This window comes from Sebastes fasciatus, chromosome 10, assembly GCF_043250625.1.
Source record: "Sebastes fasciatus isolate fSebFas1 chromosome 10, fSebFas1.pri, whole genome shotgun sequence".
In the NCBI taxonomy this organism is placed as follows: Eukaryota; Metazoa; Chordata; class Actinopteri; order Perciformes; family Sebastidae; genus Sebastes; species Sebastes fasciatus.
The window spans coordinates 32,892,730-32,910,191 of record NC_133804.1 but is presented as its reverse complement, the minus strand read 5'-3'; the positions used below and the strand labels follow the sequence as shown (position 1 = coordinate 32,910,191).

General features: G+C 45.4%; 2 protein-coding genes across 2 annotated transcripts in view; both read right to left on the bottom strand.

Moving 5' to 3' along the window:
• tmem126a (transmembrane protein 126A) overlaps positions 1–17,462 on the bottom strand; it is a 592,581-nt gene that overhangs the window by 120,168 nt on the left and 454,951 nt on the right. The gene's annotated exons all lie outside the window — the stretch shown is intronic.
• On the bottom strand, positions 11,253–14,978 carry adra2db (adrenergic, alpha-2D-, receptor b). The gene has a single exon (XM_074649467.1). The coding sequence runs from the start codon at positions 14,252–14,254 to the stop codon at positions 12,974–12,976; it is 1,281 nt and encodes a 426-aa protein (XP_074505568.1). The 5' UTR covers positions 14,255–14,978; the 3' UTR covers positions 11,253–12,973.

Here is a 17,462-nt window from a genome sequence, read left to right as displayed (position 1 = left end):
ATCAGTAGTGTTCTGCATGTTATAGCATATATAGTTTATATATAGCTTATATAGCTGAGTCTAGAAGGTAACATGATGGTTAAGGTGAGGATCGGTCGTTGGGCAGCGAGTCTCGTTAAAGTTTTTGCAAGTTTTCACAATTTGCGGGTTACCTTATAAACACGACCAAGAAGGCGTATGTATAAGGTGATAAACAGTGATGCCCTCCTTGCTTCTCTCCTAAAGGGGAAAAGACAGACAGCCCAACAGGAAGTCAAGAGGGCTGTCTCACTTCCTGCATCGCTCCTGAATCAGAAAGACGGATGTGCTGTCAAACCAACCCCAAAAGAGAGATAGCCACTAAACTATGCAATACTTGGTCACGCAGAGTCTCTCTCAAGTAACACCTGAAAATACCTTCTCTAGATGCCTCTCTTTATGTCCTGAAGTCAATTACTGATCTGCTGTTTATCTGGGAACTCCCTGCATAAACCCCCAGATCACTACTTGAAGTGAAGCGGTGCTTATTTCAGCTGAATCACCTCTCAGAGTTCTTGCCACGTGCAAAGTGAGACATTCCCCCCTGATAAATGTGTAGTCATGGTCAGAGTTTAAACTCTATTAATGTCTGGTTATTCAGTATGAAAGTCCTTTTGGGATATTTTGATTGATAATAGAGTTTCTCTTTTGATGATGAAAGTTGGATCAGAGCTCATTCTTTGTTGAAATATGTTCCTTAATGATGAGGTGAAGCTTGAGAGGATACTTTCATAAGATAAAGTGAAGTATGAAGTGCAGGAATGATTAACCATATTTGCATTGCTCACAATAAATTCCACATATGACCCTGAAAACCCAGAACAGCACAGCGGTCCTGGAATGTAAGTAACACAAAAGAAACTTTATTTTGTAAAGAGGATTGAACAGAGGGATAAGCAGAGAGAGAGAGAGAGAGAGAGAGATGGAGGCGAGCTGATGCAGTAGAAAGGGGTCAAAGGTTATGTAAATAAACATTCCTCTTGTTTGGACTAGTGTGCGTTGTTCTCTCTGCAGCACATTGGTCCATTTCCTTCGGGTGTCGTCAGCTATCGCGCCTGTATTTTTTCCTCTTCTTGCTTTCTTTTGACGCCGCGGAGGGATTGCGATCTCCGTTACGTATGGGAGGAAGGCCGCTATCTCGCACAGCTGTTCTCTCCTCAGCGATCGCTTTCAATCAGCCCCGCTCTTTGATTTATTACTTCCTGTTGTCCTTGGGATTGCTCGAGTTTCATCTCGCTCTCTCTGCGTGTAGCGACGGTTTGAAAAGCTCCGGCTCCTCACGGTGCTTGGGAGCGCTGACCGCAAGGCCTGGCTGAGGGGGTCTAAAATAGTTTGGAGTCAGGGGGGATGAGATAAAAGGGGTCATCGGGATGGAAAACAAAATGGCTCTCCTTCCTGAGCGTTGTGGGCAAGTTGGAGGACTGTGAGAACCTTTACCGTCTCAGGATGATGTGTGTGTGTGGGTGACCCCTCAGGGAGTGGTGGGTGGTGGCAACACTTTGAGTAATTGTTCCACAATCTTGCATCTGGAATAGCGTGGTTTAAATAGTGCACGACCTACGTGTCAGACTCGTCCGTCCACACACACACACACACACACACTGTGATAAACGAGAGTATGAAGAAGATACACAGCAGCCAAATCTCTGCTGGGTGGAGAGCAGAGAGAGTGTCAGGCCTCATTAGGCGGCGTTCAGCTCAGGGTCACTGAAGAGAGACTGAGGTCACGGCCGGGGGAACCCTCCTCCACCCTTCCCACATCTTCCTCCACTTCCTGTCCCAGCAGCTGGCTCCCCCCCCCCCATCCTCTAGGAAAGTCATAATTCAACATTTCGACCTTCAATTTAATGGAGAATTTGTATAAAGAAAATATTTTTTGAGAGCAGACGGTGTTGAACCCAAACCAAAAAAAACTAGATACTAGTTTATGTTGCTATTAATAAACATTTTATTGTTAGAGATTTTAGTTATTTTCGTCTGTTCGATTGAGCTCTTGATTTAACGGTCCATCTACGTTCCAACACTCACCTGCAGTCATGAGCTTTGGGTAGTGACTGAAAGATGAAATCAGGGAGCTCGGAGTAGAGCCGCTGCTCTTTGTGTCCAAAGGGGCCAGCTGAGGCGGTTCGGGCATCTGATCAGAACACCTCCTGGACGCGTCCCTTTGGAGGTTTTCCGAGCACGTCCAACTGGTAAGAGCCAGACCCAGAACACGATGAAGAGATTATATATGTCGTCTGGTCTGGGAACGCCTCGTTGGTCCCCCCGGAAGAGCTGGAAAACATTGCAGCCTGCTGCCCCCGAGACCCGGACGTCTATAAACGGACGAAAATGGATGGATGGATGGATCTGTTGTTCTCTTTAATGTGATTATAATGGATGCAATAACATTATATTTATAAATATATTCTACTATTGTCGCTGATGTTGCACCAAATGGAAAATTCTCAGCGTACAACCCGTAGAAATAGAATAGGAGTAGAATGGACATTGAAGGGGTTTTCCGTGGTCATTTGATAGGTCAAAAGAAAATAGCGATTGTTGTTAGTTGTTGTGGTGAAAACACACGTTAGTGGAGACGTAAAGTGTGTCACACATTGTTGCTCCGCCACTAAGCCGGCAGCGGAGGAAGTCACAGAGCCGAATCGACGTCCGTTAAGGCCAAATCATACTCTCTTACTTACTTAAGATCCGATGAAGGGATGTGGAGCAGGCCTGGGCACTGAATCTCATGAAGACTGGAGGTGAAGGGGTTCGAGGCGGGTTGTATCGAGCCACACTGAAATGACAGCTGACAGCGGCAGAGAGGAGAACAGTTTAAAATCTGATTGCAACGATATGATTTGCTCAGAGAGAGCGTGGCAGAATCTGTTTGATTATTTAAGAATGAACCAGTCACAGTCAGCTGATAGAGTCGGAGCCAGTAGAGATAAGAGACAGAAAGGTTGTGAATGAAAGAGTGTAAAGAGGGTCTTCCTGTATGAACTTTCGCTTTAATGGTAACAATGGCATACAAAAAAATGGCCACCGCTTTGAACCATCTTGCTACGTTGATTTGAGTGGGAATGTCCGTTCTACTCCTATTCTATTTCCATGGTTTAACACAAGTTGATATGGTGACGGCGGCCTATTTGAATATCTTAGCAGATATTCAAATATGTCATTTGGAGTTGTGTGTTTGGCCACAAGGCAAATATAATTCCCTCTCTTTTAATCTCTGTTTTTGGTCTCCACCAGCTCCTGAGGGAAGCTGCTCAATGCTCCACTATGATAACCAGCTAGTCACTAACTACCTGTGTATGTTTGGTGCTGGGCAGGTTGTGGGTTTATCAGAGCTTTTCAGTTTCACCCACATTCCTTCTGGATTCTCTCTCACTCTTAAGCCCCTGTAAATATGTGCCGAGTACTAAATTGGTTCCCGACTACCCACAAATTCTGTAATGCGAATTTGATCCCACTTTTGGGGACAGGAGTAAAAAGCATGTTATCCTCTTCTTACTGTAGCTTAAAAAGAAACATCCTATCTCTTCTATGGATTAGAGGAGTCAGAGAGCTGTGCGGATATATAAACGGTGCCAAGCTGATGGCAACAAAGCCGTAGAACGTACACACACACTTTTTTGTAGAGGATTTATATATATATATTTGAGATGCTTGACAACAAGAGAAAGCTCTTACATTAAGATTGAACACTTGTGACAGATGTTGTCTGCTCTGTTCTTGTTGCTTCAGGCAGTCTATTATTGCTTGAACTGGTCCTAGTTTTTTTTTATTCCTTGTTCAACATCATATTTAATACTGAAGATTCTCAGTGATGAACATGAGAGTTGATGAGTTTGCAGTGTAGTAAAACCATGATGAGACACTTTCAGAGAGGAAGCCGACTGTGCGAAGAGCAGGTTGAAAGCTTTTGTTACCTCTCACATCCAGCCTGCAGTCTGAATTCTTGGGCTGAATCCACGATTCACGGCTCCGAGTTTGCATGATTAAAACGCCTCCGCACATGGGAGAAGTTTGCCTCCGGGGCTTTCTGCCAGAAAGGGTTTATTTGAACCCCAAACCACAATCTTTTCCTAAACCTAAACTTAAGGAGATTTTTCAGACAGAAAACCCCTGAAGGCAAACTTCTCCCTTGTGCAGCACCTCCTGCTGTGAAGTCCCACCAATGGGTGCACTCATGCTGCTTGGAGCCTCAATGCAAAGACGAGCGCAGGAACCCTTTAATTACACCCTGAGCATTTACACCCGCCCTCCTACTCTATTGAAACTGGGTCAGAGCAGAGTACGCATTGAAGGGCTGCTGTTGTGAAGAACACTGGAACTGATCTCTCCAGACTGAAGAGAAATACACACACTGTGATTGGATGATGATAGACCTCTATGTAGTTACCCCCCATTATTATTATTATTATCTGTAATATTCATTCTCCCTCGACTCCTAACATTAGTTTCATGGCTGCAATTATTGCTGCTGCAGGTGCAGCGCTGGAGCTCTTAATGATGATAATGTTACAAGCAGTTGATCCTTTGACATGAAACGTTTTTAACAAAGCTTTCATTTCTGTTTCTCTGTGCAGCAGAAGCTTTGTGAATTTTATTGTTTTTGATTGTCAAGATAAAGACTGGTGGGTCGTTGTTTTTAAAGGAACAGTGTTTAACATTTCGTGGGATGGATTATAATATTCATAACTGTGTCATGTGTCATCCCCCAGTCAGAGCTGGTTAATGTGGCCCGGGAAAGGGAAGTTTGGCGTCCCTGGCTGGAGCTGTTGTCCCCGCGACCCGACCCCGGATAAGAGGTTGAAGATGAGATGAGAGATGTACATGTAAAAGCCCAACTAGGGACAACAGTTGAAAATTAGCAATAGCTATAAACTCTCTGTGCATCAGTTTCATGCCCTGTATTGGAACTATGTTAAATTGCATCGGCCCTATCAAATAAAAATCAAATCAAGGATGACCTCTGAGCGAGGCGAACGGCGTTACCGTGGTTTTGCACTCAGCGGCTCACGTCACCACCGTCTTGGAAAGGGAGGGTTGAGCGGAGGGGTACTCAACTGGTTGCAATCTGCAACCACACCGCCAAATCCTACACACTGTCCCTTTAAAGGTGATTGTCAATACGTTATTGAATGATATTGTATTTTCTGTGACCCTTTTGTGCAGCAGTACCTTCACATAATGGTGAGACCGGTCCGTTTCCATAGTATCATAGGTCATAGGTGTCCTTTTAATGGTGTGGCTACTAGGCTGTATAATGGACAAATACATGACAGAGTGCAGGAGGTGTGTATACAGTATGTATGTGTGTTTTAACACATGATGATGGGAGTAGCAAACAAAGGGAAGAGAGGTGCACTCTGGTCCAGCAGCAGGGCATCTTCTCAGTAGTCTGTCTCAGTACGAGGAACAGGAACAAGGGGGAAGCACTATAGAGCGTCTACCAAGAATAGCACCTTCCATCAGAGACTGTGAGAGAAGTACAGCACACAAGATTTCCCTCGAAAATGGATCAGCTGCACGGATGTTTTGTTTGGATTTAAATAATGCCAGCGAATGCCCGCTAGAAACAAAAGAAAGATTTAATCTCACACGGACTGCTGAGGAAGCAGATTATGAAACAGAGTGTGTGTGGGACGAATACAATAACGACAAAACAACAACGACGCAACGCTCGGGAATAACAGACGCCTAATTGTTTGTCCATCTTCCATATGTTCATCTGTACCGTACTATGCCATCTGTTCAGACTTCCTCCAATGTCCAGTTCTGTATGTAGAGGATGAATCATGGTGAATAATTTGAAACTGCAGAGACTTGAATATAAAGTGGAATGAGTTCGGAGGGAAACATCTTTGCATAAAGATATATTTTTTAAAACAAATATTCATGGAGGAATGGAAATAAATGATGGATAAACAGAGAGACGGAGGCTCGTCTGCAGGATTACAAACAACGAGGCAGGCAGCAGAACAAGAGAGGAGATGAATCTATAGATTAACTATCCTGGTTGGGCCTTAATTAAGGGACTGAAAGTTTTCATCAATCACACCACAAAGTTTGTTCTTCAGTTACAAGAAGAGAAGAGGGGAAAGCATACTTCTTTATGTTTGTTTGTTTAAGCCACTAGGCATAATCATAAATGTTAAAACCAAACAAGAGATTTGTTTTCCAATCAGCTTGTTTGTCTTGTTTTGTATTTGGGTTTCTTAACTTTTAAAGAATGAAGCTGGTATTATTCTATATTGTAACTTTTAACAACAAATCTCATGAAAAGACTGAAACCAATAATGCATTTGTCCATCTCTTAATGCTTTCTGAATTCCCAAACCGTTCTGTGGCTCTCCAGTCCGAAAGACACGATAAAGCGCGAGGCATTTATAGCGTGCAATAAGAACGCCTTTCTTTTACATTAGTGACGTTTGTGACGTGTTTTCTGTACTGATGTTACGTTGTTTCTGTACGTATTTTACTTTATGTACTTATTTTAAAGGGACTCTATGTAAGAATCATAAATTGCTTGTTAACACGACACCTGTGGCCGTTAAGTCAACGAAAGTCAGCGTCCTGTTGCTCGTGCTTGTGCTCGCTCTACATAGACATGAACGAGCATTGGTCAAAACTAGTGAGGCGACACACACTCGCTCCGGAGCCCCGTCACTTCAGGCAACGAGACACAGGAAACCTCTGTTGGTCTGGAGGAGCTGCAGCAGTTATTTCTGCACAAACTTCCACTGTACATTCACTAGATATTCTCAGAGCTAAGCTAACTCTTCTGCAGTGTGTAGTGTGTGCATGCACGTGAGAGCTGAGCGAGCTGAGCGAGTGAAGGCAAGCAGGCTGAGGAGCAGAGTACAGCAGAGACTCCGGCCCTGGAGACCAAAGCTACGGTCTCCCCTGTGTCTTCTGACCGCGGTCGGGAGGTCGAAGCAGGAAGAGTTGACACTGTTTCACAGACGGGCTTCACTAGATAGAACTTTGCAGTTTTGGTGCTTCCGTGTAGTTTATGTTGGAGTCTGAGTCTGAACAGAATCTGAATCTGGATACACACTTGTTAGTAGGATGGATTTGATCTTTTCATTGGATCAAAACAAATTTCCCCTTACGTTTCCTTTAAAGCTGCACATTTTTATATTGTTTTAAAAATAGATCTGTAAATGTCCTAGCGTCATGGTGATTCTCCTGCTGAGTAAAATATCTACTTGCTTGGTCTATCAGGAGGTGTGGAGGATGCACATCTGCATATGTGTGCATGCAGAGACACAGAGGCCAGTATTCTGACCGTCGTCTTTAAGTTAGCTCTGCAGCTTTCTGATCTCCTCCGACACCTCGAGTCATACAGCTGGTTGTTTGTGTTTAAAACGGGCCGATATGTCAGAACGGCCTGGAGGCAGCGAGCTCGACGTGACACCGGCTGATTTACGCTAATGACAAACTGGCTCTTCTTCTCCAGTACACGCGGAGGCTTCCTGGGATTGACGCCACTTTTGGCCTCGCTCGCCTCCGACCCTTATCTTGTTAGAGACGATTGAAAAAAGCAATTACCTGCAGATGCTGCATTGTGCCTGACAAACAAGGTAACTTAGCAGAGGACATACAATCATCTCTCTCTCTCTTTCTCTCTCTCTCTCTCTCTATTTCTCTCTCTCTCTGTCTCTCTCTCTCTCTCTCGTCTTAAGATGCTGCCCTCATCTTGAAACATTTATAACCACATCTCCTGACTATTGTGACTACAAATAGCCTCGTTGGCACCGCTGACCCTAAACAGCCCTGGCAGCTGGCTCTGACCGTACACTCTTCCTCCCCTTTACAAACGGCCAGAATAGAGCTTTCCCCTCAGCATCCCACACCAGGAAATGCTTTGACTCTGACCCGGTTGGTCTGTTGCTCTCATTAAGCCTTTAGAGGAGGATTTGGGAGGTTGAGGGGTCGCCGCAGCTCCGCTTCTCTTCCTGAACTGGCCTCCAGCTTTGTTTACAGTCCAGGATAAATAAAAGGCTCGGTGGGAGCAGCCCGTTCTCATTCCCAGGGCGTCAAATACTGACGCTTTGTCACGACCGCCGCACGCAGCGGGCTTTCCATTAACTACAGTATAAACCCATCTGCGAATGTGCTGTGGTGACGTAGTTCAAAGAGCTAAAGAGACACACATGGCGGAGGGGAGGTGGATGGTTCCAACAAACAAAGCTTTCATCCAGGAACTTTGTGTCCCTTGCGTTATGTTTCACTTTCACTTTGCAATCAGCTGTTCGTATATGTCCTGTCACATTTTCACTGTACAAACGGTGCCCACGAGGCGTTCCCAGCCCAACCGTGTTATTTTTTCCTAAATCTAACTAAGTGTTTTATTGCCTAAACCTAAGCAAGTGTTTTTTGTTTGATTCCCAACATTAACCACGTGTTTACCGCGGGCCAAAAGGGACGCCGAGGGGTCTGACAAAGCGTCAGTATGTGACGAGCTGAGATGAGAACGTGTTGGTAGAAGCCTGCAAATCAACAGAGGACACTGAAATGTTGTCTTGTATACAACTAGCAAAGCGATTATCTCATGAAGAGTGAAGGATTGTGAGGGATCTGGGTTTAGTCTCGTGTGTTGTTGTTGTTTTTTTAAAGATAGGGTTGGCGATGTTGGACAGCTAGCATGATTTGAAAGTAGCATCGCCTCAGGAGCTCCGTCTAAACCCCCCTCCCCCCTCGGGGCTCCTTCCAAGGCAACGCCCCCCCCACACACACACACATGCACGAGCACCGCCGCATCGTAACTACTTCAACGACACAGAGCTGAGAGAGGACCTCAACTCAACAACGCTACCTCATGACAAGTAACTGCAGCAGTGCTACTGCAGGGCTGAGTTTTCTCGCGGCGGCGACGCGCTTTGAGTTCAGGCTGGTGCACGCCAAGGGTAGAGTACGAGCAGGGAGGCAGGGAGGCATCTGATTGGTTCTTTCCAAGCGGACCGCGAGGCAGTGATCGGTAGACGTTTTTACAGGATTACAGCAGCTACAGATGACGGTTCTTTTCCGCTCCTTTTTCAAAGCTCATCAGTAATGAATCGCTGTCGGGGTGTAAAGACCATTTCAACCAATATAACAGATAGTGGAGACTGGAGAACATCGTCAACCCTGCCTTTAAGTGAAAACGCTGCTCTACATGTAGGTCTCTCAATTTGTACTGAAAAACAAACGTAACAGAGCTGAGGCGTGTGAAGAGACATGCCTACAGAGATTACACATGACTGAAAGTAACAGAAAACACTAACAGCTGATTAAAAGCGTTGTGCTCCATCCGTGCTGCAAGGAGCGCTTGATTACAAAGATAATTGAATTGGGAACGAGAGATTCAACCAGGGAGTTGCACGTCTGGTTGGATAATAATCGGCACACTGACATAGGAGTGCTCACGTAAACATTTCCTCCTGGGATAATGCAACAGGCTTTAAGAGTGATGAACATGCTAATAAGTTACATATAGCAAGTTACACATGTCCCAATTAGCATCACTTCATCCCAGTAATTCTTCAAGATGAAGACACAAAAGCTGATTTCACCACCTCCCGTTACGTGTTGAGTGTGACTCGGCCCCAGACGTTTCATTTGTTTCAAGAGTTTGCGAATCCCCTTTGAGAGAAAGTTTCCTTCCTCTCACCAGCTTCTCTCAGACTGTCTAATTCTGTTCATGAATAAAATGGTGCAGCGCGTCAAGAGGAAAAAAGGGAAATATTGCAACCACCTTCACTCTTGTTTCCCCTGGATGATACTTCAACAACACCCTCGTGAATATAGGCACAAAAAACACTTCGTTAAACTTTCTTAAAAAATTCCTTTCAAGCATGACACCACTCTCAAAAGGCGGAATTATCTTTGGCGAGGCGCCAGCGAGCCGTAGGACTGCTTTGAAGACATTCCTGAGAGGATATAAATAGTGTATCCATCCCCAGCACCCCCCGATGCAGACAATAGGCCGATATGGAGCTGCATGGTCAGCCTTCTCCTCACTAACCAAGAGGAGTGCAGGAACTTCTCATGCAAGTTTCATCATATCTGCAACATTAAGCATGCACTTTATATCACAGATGCATCACAATGCAAACGCAGTTTGAGGCTGTATACCCTTGAATCTAACAGCAACATTTCCTTTCATGTAGTAACTTATATATTCCCCCTATACAATCTGAAGACTTGTTCCTGATGTGAATTATTTCTACATATTTTAAAGCTTCAGTAGGCAGAAAGTTTCATGGGCAAAAATAACCATTCAGCATATTGTAGTTGAAGTGTGAAGAGAGAAAACTTCTGCTCCTCCTCATGGCTCTGTTTTCAGGCTTTAAAAGATCTAGTCCGTGACGGGAGACTTTGACCAATCACCGGTTATTTCAGAGAGAGAGAGCGTTCCTATTGGCTGTTCATTCAACGGAGGAAGCTGTCAATCACTCACAAACTCCGACCAAACGGTCAAACTAGGCAGCGCTGATCAAATATGAATCATTATTCTGTTACTGTAAAGCCTATTTCTCTCCTCAAATGTTTTCAGAAACATCTTGTAGTGCACTGTTTAGCTGTAAAATGAGAAAGTTTGCTCCGGCTGGTGGGCGGTGCTTGGTATTTCCTCAACTGATCTCAACATGGCTGCCGGGTCACAAGCTTTCAGTGCACTACAAGATGATTCTGAAAACATCTGAGGAGAGAAATAAGCATTACAGTAACAGAATATTGATTCACATTTGATCAGCGCTGCCTAGTTTGACCGTTTGATCGGAGTTCGCGAGTGATTGACAGCTGCTCAGAGACGGCAAGGCTCCAGCTCGGCTCTGATTGGTTGTTTTCCTCCGGTCTGTGAAGTCTTGCAGATGCCATTAGGAGCACCGGAGGACACACAATGTTTTTTTCAGAGTACCTGTCTCATGCACTACAGTCAGGATATAGCGACCGTTTTATAAAAATAACTTCTTTTTTTTAATCACATTTGCTCCATTTCTACCCACTGCAGCTTTAAGAGGTGGGACGTTAAAGGATAGTTTAAGGACTTTATCTATAATACGGCTTTATAAAGGCTTGGCTCGTAGTAGATATTAAGCTTCTCTTATTGAACCAATTTGGGGATTTGATGCTGGGATGGAGGTCCAGTTCTTCCTGCAATAACTGTGTCCACAAATGTTATTTTTAAGAGGTTGTGAGCATCCTTCCAATCCTCTGGCATGTCACAGTCACATATACTGGAATTTCTTTTTCTCATCTTGCCAGTAAAACATTTTATTTGTAAGAGAATGTAAAAAAAATTATAATTTTACAACACAATGAAAGTAATATTTGCTGGACTGTAAAAACCCAGATCTGTCCCATGACACTGAAATCAGCAGAAGAGTGACCTGGCATGGTTTAAATATTTACTGACTGAGGTATTGTGAGGTGTTGAAATGAAACACAGATTAATCCACTAGATTTCTTGCACACACAGGCCTCAGCTCGGCCATTGTTCTGGTGTGAGGTGGTGTGATGGAGCGGTGGGGGTGTGAGATTAGACTCTTACGTAATATTTTGTTTGAGGTGGGGGGGGGGGGTTCACTGATAAGGAATGTCTGAGTTGCTGCAGAGCTTTAACAGCAGCAAGCAAAAATAAACGTGTGTCTGAAATACCTGTAATAATGACAAACATTTACAACATGACGATAAACTTCATTTGATCTGTAGGATTTCATTTTCTTTCCATGACACACACTCACAGGCAATACTCGCCTGCTTCGCCTCGTGCTCGTATCTTATAGATGGTGGAGATTAATCCTCTTTTTTTATCTTTACACAAAACACCCACAGTGAGCCAGCCGCCAGCACTGCAATCCATGCTACATTCATGACTTCAAGTAGCTCTTTCCTCCTGCTTGCAGCAGCAGCGTTAGTGATTGATCCAATACAGAGATTTCCTGTTCAAAGGTGCAAGGGTTTGCAGGACTTATTATACAGTGACCTATATATTACAACTTGTGAGGCATAAATGCATCTAATCATTAAATAACTGACCATCTGCAACACCGATTGCACTAAAAATATTTCTCTTTTGTTTTGCTCAACTTAAAGGGACTGTTTGTAACTTTTTACACGTATAAATCTACCGGGTTCGCATATGCGCGCTCGCATGTGGCCGGAGTCTCTGCTCCTCTGCCTGCTTGCCTTCACTCACACACCGCACGCGTTCTCGCTGTCTCGCTCCACCTCTACACGTGCCTGCGCGCACACTCCACACTGCAGAAGAGTTAGTTTAGCTCTGAGAATATCTAGTGAATGTACAGTGGACGTTTGTGCAGAAATAACTGCTGCAGCTCCTCCAGACCAACAGAGGTTTCCCGTGTCTTGTGAAGTGACGGGGCTCCGCAGAGAGAAACGTTATCGTCTCCGACCAAAACTCCGGTGTCTCCCTCCGGCCGCAGTCGGGAGACGAAAACGTTTCTCTTCCTGCTTCAGCCTCGGCACCGACCTGCTTTTCCTGAAAAGCACCAAGATCCGCATTGATTCATGGAGAGACCTTCGTCTGGTCAGCTAACATTACTGCCAAGCAGCTGAAATATAGAGTGATATTGTGCTTTTAGCTGACGTATGTCGCCTCACTGTGTTGAGCGATACTCGTTCATGTCTATGTAGAGCGAGCAAGTGCGAACCCGACGCTGACTTTCGTTGACTTAACGGCCACAGGTGTCGCTGTTAACAAGCATTTCTGAAAGTTACAAACAGTCCCTTTAAATAAATAACCATCTGCAACACCGATTGCACTAAAAATATTTCTCTTTTGTTTTGCTCAACATAACATTTTATTTACAGACTTTAAAATGTGCAACACAACACTGGGGTCATGGTAGTTATACATCAAAATGAGTGTGTGTGTGTGGGGAGCAGTCAGTCAAGAAGAACGAGCTCTAATAATCCCCAAAAAAAGGCAAACCAGGTTTGAGCCCTTTCTGTGTTTTTATGTGCGTTTAGAAGTTCTGCATATGATTTTCTTGAAGGATTTCCTGAAGTCCCTGTTGAAAATCGTGTAAATGATGGGGTTCACAGAACTGTTGCAGTAGCCAATCCAAAAGAAGAGGTTGAAGAGAGCTCCAGGGATGTAGCAGCTGTCTCTGCAGACAGCATGCAGGCTGTAGGTGAAGAAGAAGGGGAACCAGCAGAGCACAAACACCCCCATCACTACAGCCAGCACGAAGGTGAACCGTTTCTCCCTCATCTGGGCCACTTTGGTCTTATTGGCTGCAGCCAGCTGCTGTTGACGCACAGCTGGGTTCTTCTGGTCCGGGTAGAGCTGGAGAGCTCTGGCTGAAGCCCAGGAGAGACGGCAGCTCTGAGGAGGACAGCAGTCCGAGCCCTCCACCTTCCTCCTCTTGGTGAAGCGGTGGTTGCGTGGTTTGGTGTCCGCCTGGCAGCAGCTCTCCTCCAGGTCGATGTCATCCAGCTCGCCTTGTCTCTGCTGCAGGCTGCCGGAGCTCTGGCTGCTGGGGCTCTCCATCTCCAACCGGTCCTTCCTCACGAAGCAGGTCTCCGACTGAGAGGGCTGCCTCTCCAAACCGTTCTTGGCCACGAACACTGTGGAGGAGCGCTGCTTGGCCACCTTATAGATCTTACAGTAGACCAGGATCATGATGAGACCCGGAGCGAAGAAGGACACCAGGCAGGAGGAGAGGATGTACCAGGTCTCATCGTTCAGCAGGCACTCCCTCTCATCGTGTTTGGTCATGAGGAGAGGAGGGAAGGAGATGACAGCAGAGATCACCCACACCACCACGATCATGGACTTGATGCGCTTCGGAGTCCTCTTCAGGTTGTAGCTGACCGCCTTGGTGACGGACCAGTACCGGTCCAGGCTGATGGCGCACAGGTGCACGATGGATGAGGTGCAGAACAACACGTCCAGAGCCAGGTAGAAGGCGCACCAGGTGGTGCCAAAGTACCAGTAGCCCATGAGCTCGTTGACTAAGGAGAAAGGGATGACTAGTGTGGCCACCAGGATGTCTGCTGAGGCCAGAGAGACCAAGAACAGGTTCTGGGGCGCACGGAGAGCCCGGCTGGTCAGCACTGCAACAATCACCAACACGTTACCGACGATAGTCACCGAGATAATCACGGTGACCACCAGGATGATGAGCGCGGTAGCTGCCTCCGTGTGCGGCAAACCGTTACCGAGCGGTGCGTCCGTGGAGTTCTCATCTTTGGAGACGTTTTCCACCAACACATTGAACTGGCTTACATCCATTCTGGCTCCGGGTTGTCCTTTCCTATCATGTTTGTTGTTTTGCACCCATTTTCCTCTCCGAAAAACAGGCTGAGACTGAGCTGATCTTCCACTAAAGCGTGGAGAAACGTTGCGCGTAAAAACGCTCCTGACGCGTGGAGATGCTTTGTGCGTAATAACGCTCCTGGTCAGTAGAAACGGAGTGAAGCCCACATGAGACGCAGCACCTGCACAAATGCATCTCCTCAAACGGTAAAACAGCTACATTACTGGTCCTCCAAAGTCTCACGATGGGGAAAAATATAGGTGTTCCCAAAAATATCACTCAAAGATCCACGAGTAGAGTCGCTCCTCTTCTGTCACATCTCCGAGCGCAATGCTGCGTCTGGTGAGCAGCATCTTTGGAGACTCACTGCTGATGGAATGAATGCCCACACAGGAGGGAGGTGACATCACTCCAACCATTCTCCAAACTGAGAGAGAGAGAGAGAGAGAGAGAGGGAGAGAGAGAGAGAGGGAGGAGAGAGAGAGAGAGAGAGAGAGAGAGAGAGAGAGAGGGAGGGAGAGAGAGAGAGAGAGAGAGAGAGAGAGAGAGAGAGAGAGAGAGAGAGAGAGAGTTGTTTAAACAGTTGGATTTGAGATTTCTTTGAAAATGGAAGTGTGTTCAGGCAGCCCTTGGGTTGAAAACACAGTTGTTTTCTTTCTTTTCATATTTAACTTTTCAGGCCCACAGCATGCTGGGAGTGGAAAAAAACATACCAACAGTCTACAAAATGCACTCTGGCTTCATTTTAAAGGGACTGTTTGTTAGATTCAGAAATACTTGTTAACAGCGACACCTGCGGCCGTTAAGTCAATGAAGGTCAGTGTCGGGCTCACGCTTGTGCTCGCTCTACATAGACATGAACGAGCATCGCTCAAAACAGTGAGGCGACACACGTCAGCTAAAACCACAATATCACTCTATATTTCAGCTGCTTGGCAGTAATGTTAGCTGACCAGACGAAGGTCTCTCCATGAATCAATGCTGATCCTAGTGTCGGCTTTTCCTGCTTCAGCCTCCCGACTGCGGTCAGAAGGAACAGGGGAGACACCGGAGTTTTGGTCGGAGACGATAACGTTTCTCTCTGCGGAGCCCCGTCACTTCACAAGACACGGGAAACCTCTGTTGGTCTGGAGGAGCTGCAGCAGTTATTTCTGCACAAACGTCCACTGTACATTCACTAGATATTCTCAGAGCTAAACTAACTCTTCTGCAGTGTGGAGTGAGCGCGCATGAACGTGTAGAGGTGGAGCGAGACAGCGAGAACGCGCGTGGTGTTTGAGTGAAGGCAAGCAGGCAGACGAGCAGAGACTCCGGCCACACACGCGCATGGAATCCCGACCCGGTAGATCTAACGTGTAAAAAGTTACAAAGAGTCCCTTTAAATGATTATTTTAAAACATGTTTTCATGGCACTGGCAGCAGCACTGTGACACGGATGTTTAGGGTGTAAAAATGTCCATTAAGAGTCACTGATGGGTCCGGAGGTAAAACAGCACAGCGGAAGGTTTCTCTGAACTTTATCAGCCCTCCACGGCTGCCAATTAAGAGGGTGTTCAAAGTCTAAAAAGGGCTTTCATGCAGCAGTGATTGACTGGTCTGCATTTTGTCTGTGAAATTTAGTGGTGCATTTTTCATGGCCCTTCTCTCTCTCTGACGGAGGCTGAGACTCTGTTATGCGCCCTCGCTCTTTTCCATTATTCATATACACTTGTCCTATGCTGGCACATGGAGGTGACCGCAATACCTGTTGCTGAGAAGCTTGCATGGGTTTGCTCTGGAGGTCCAGTTATATTAGAGCCAGGGGATATTTACCAGTCAGGAGGATGTGGTACAACGAAGAGACGCACACACACGGCCAGTCAGGGGTCATTGTGGAATAAAACTATGAAATAAAATGAATGCTGAGCTGATGCGTCGTCTGTAGCTCTGCTCACCAGATGCACTTCACTAATTTTGGATTTTAATAAAAAACATAATCTATTTGTGAAGTAAATAGCATCTGCCGGAAGCCTGTCAGTATGGGATTTACAGTCCAGCGAAAGCTGTTTGATGGATGCCAGCATTAATGTGTGTGTGTGCGTGTTTGTGCATGTGTATTTGTGCGAGTGCATGTGATTGTGTGCGTGTTCATCCTTGAAAGTGAGTCTGTCTGGAGGCTGAGCATCCTTTAGTGGCTGCAGTGAGACGAAACACAGAGGCAGATTTGGAGGAGGACGTGGAGGAGGATTCGGACAGCCTCTCCGTTTCCTCTCTCTCTCTCTCTCTCTCTCCTTCTGATCTCACTCTCCTGGATAAACATGAAAACCACCCAGTGAAGATCATCTAAAGGGTGACTGTCACCACATATCAGTGGTCTGTAGACATTCCCTTAAGGGGGTCTACCTGCTGCATGAAAACAGAAAGAAAAATGCCACACTGACCTCAGTAGCCAGTGTCCTCCAACACAAACACGCTCTCTTTACAGGCAGAAAAACACAGAGCTCTTTTGTGTCTGGCTTCATAACCTGCGGGGGATTCAAGAAACTACATACAATTATAATTATTACTAATGAGCTTGTTATGCAAGACGTAATTACACGCATTTCCTGTTTTATTACTTTTCATTTTAACCTTTAAAGGGAAGTTTATGGATTTGTTCCAAAGCAGAGGACAGAAGCCAAAAGGTGATACTTCAGACTTATACTTTAGATAACTTTAAGTATATATATCTACTTCCGGCACATGTAACTTTTACAATGGCAAAAACAGAAATTATGCAACAGCTTTGAATTGTTCCTATTGACGAAATCCAGTCGAAACAACAACAACAAAGAGTTTTGTCCTGTCTGAACACCGGCCTCACAATTTTGTTCAAGACAATTGTTCAGGAGAGAAAGAACAAAAACCGTCTCCACAATACTGTCGTCCTGTCTAAGCCAAAATTTGATAAGTGCAGAATTTACAGTTACATAACACATATTACTAAATATCTTTTGAAGATGAACGTCACTGCAATATATCCTTTGTTTTTTTCTTAGGTAATCACTGGCACAGACACACACACACACGCACACACACCTTCATACACGTCACCAAAAATGCATATGTAAATGTGCTGCACATGTGCTGTATATTCTAAAAACGAAGGCGTGAACACGTGTACAGTGTATTATAGACACATACATTTACTCGTTGCTATATACT

Bases quoted from the DNA above. Each gene is read 5' to 3' on its own strand.
- adra2db (XM_074649467.1), bottom strand. From the start codon at position 14,254: ATGGATGTAAGCCAGTTCAATGTGTTGGTGGAAAACGTCTCCAAAGAT.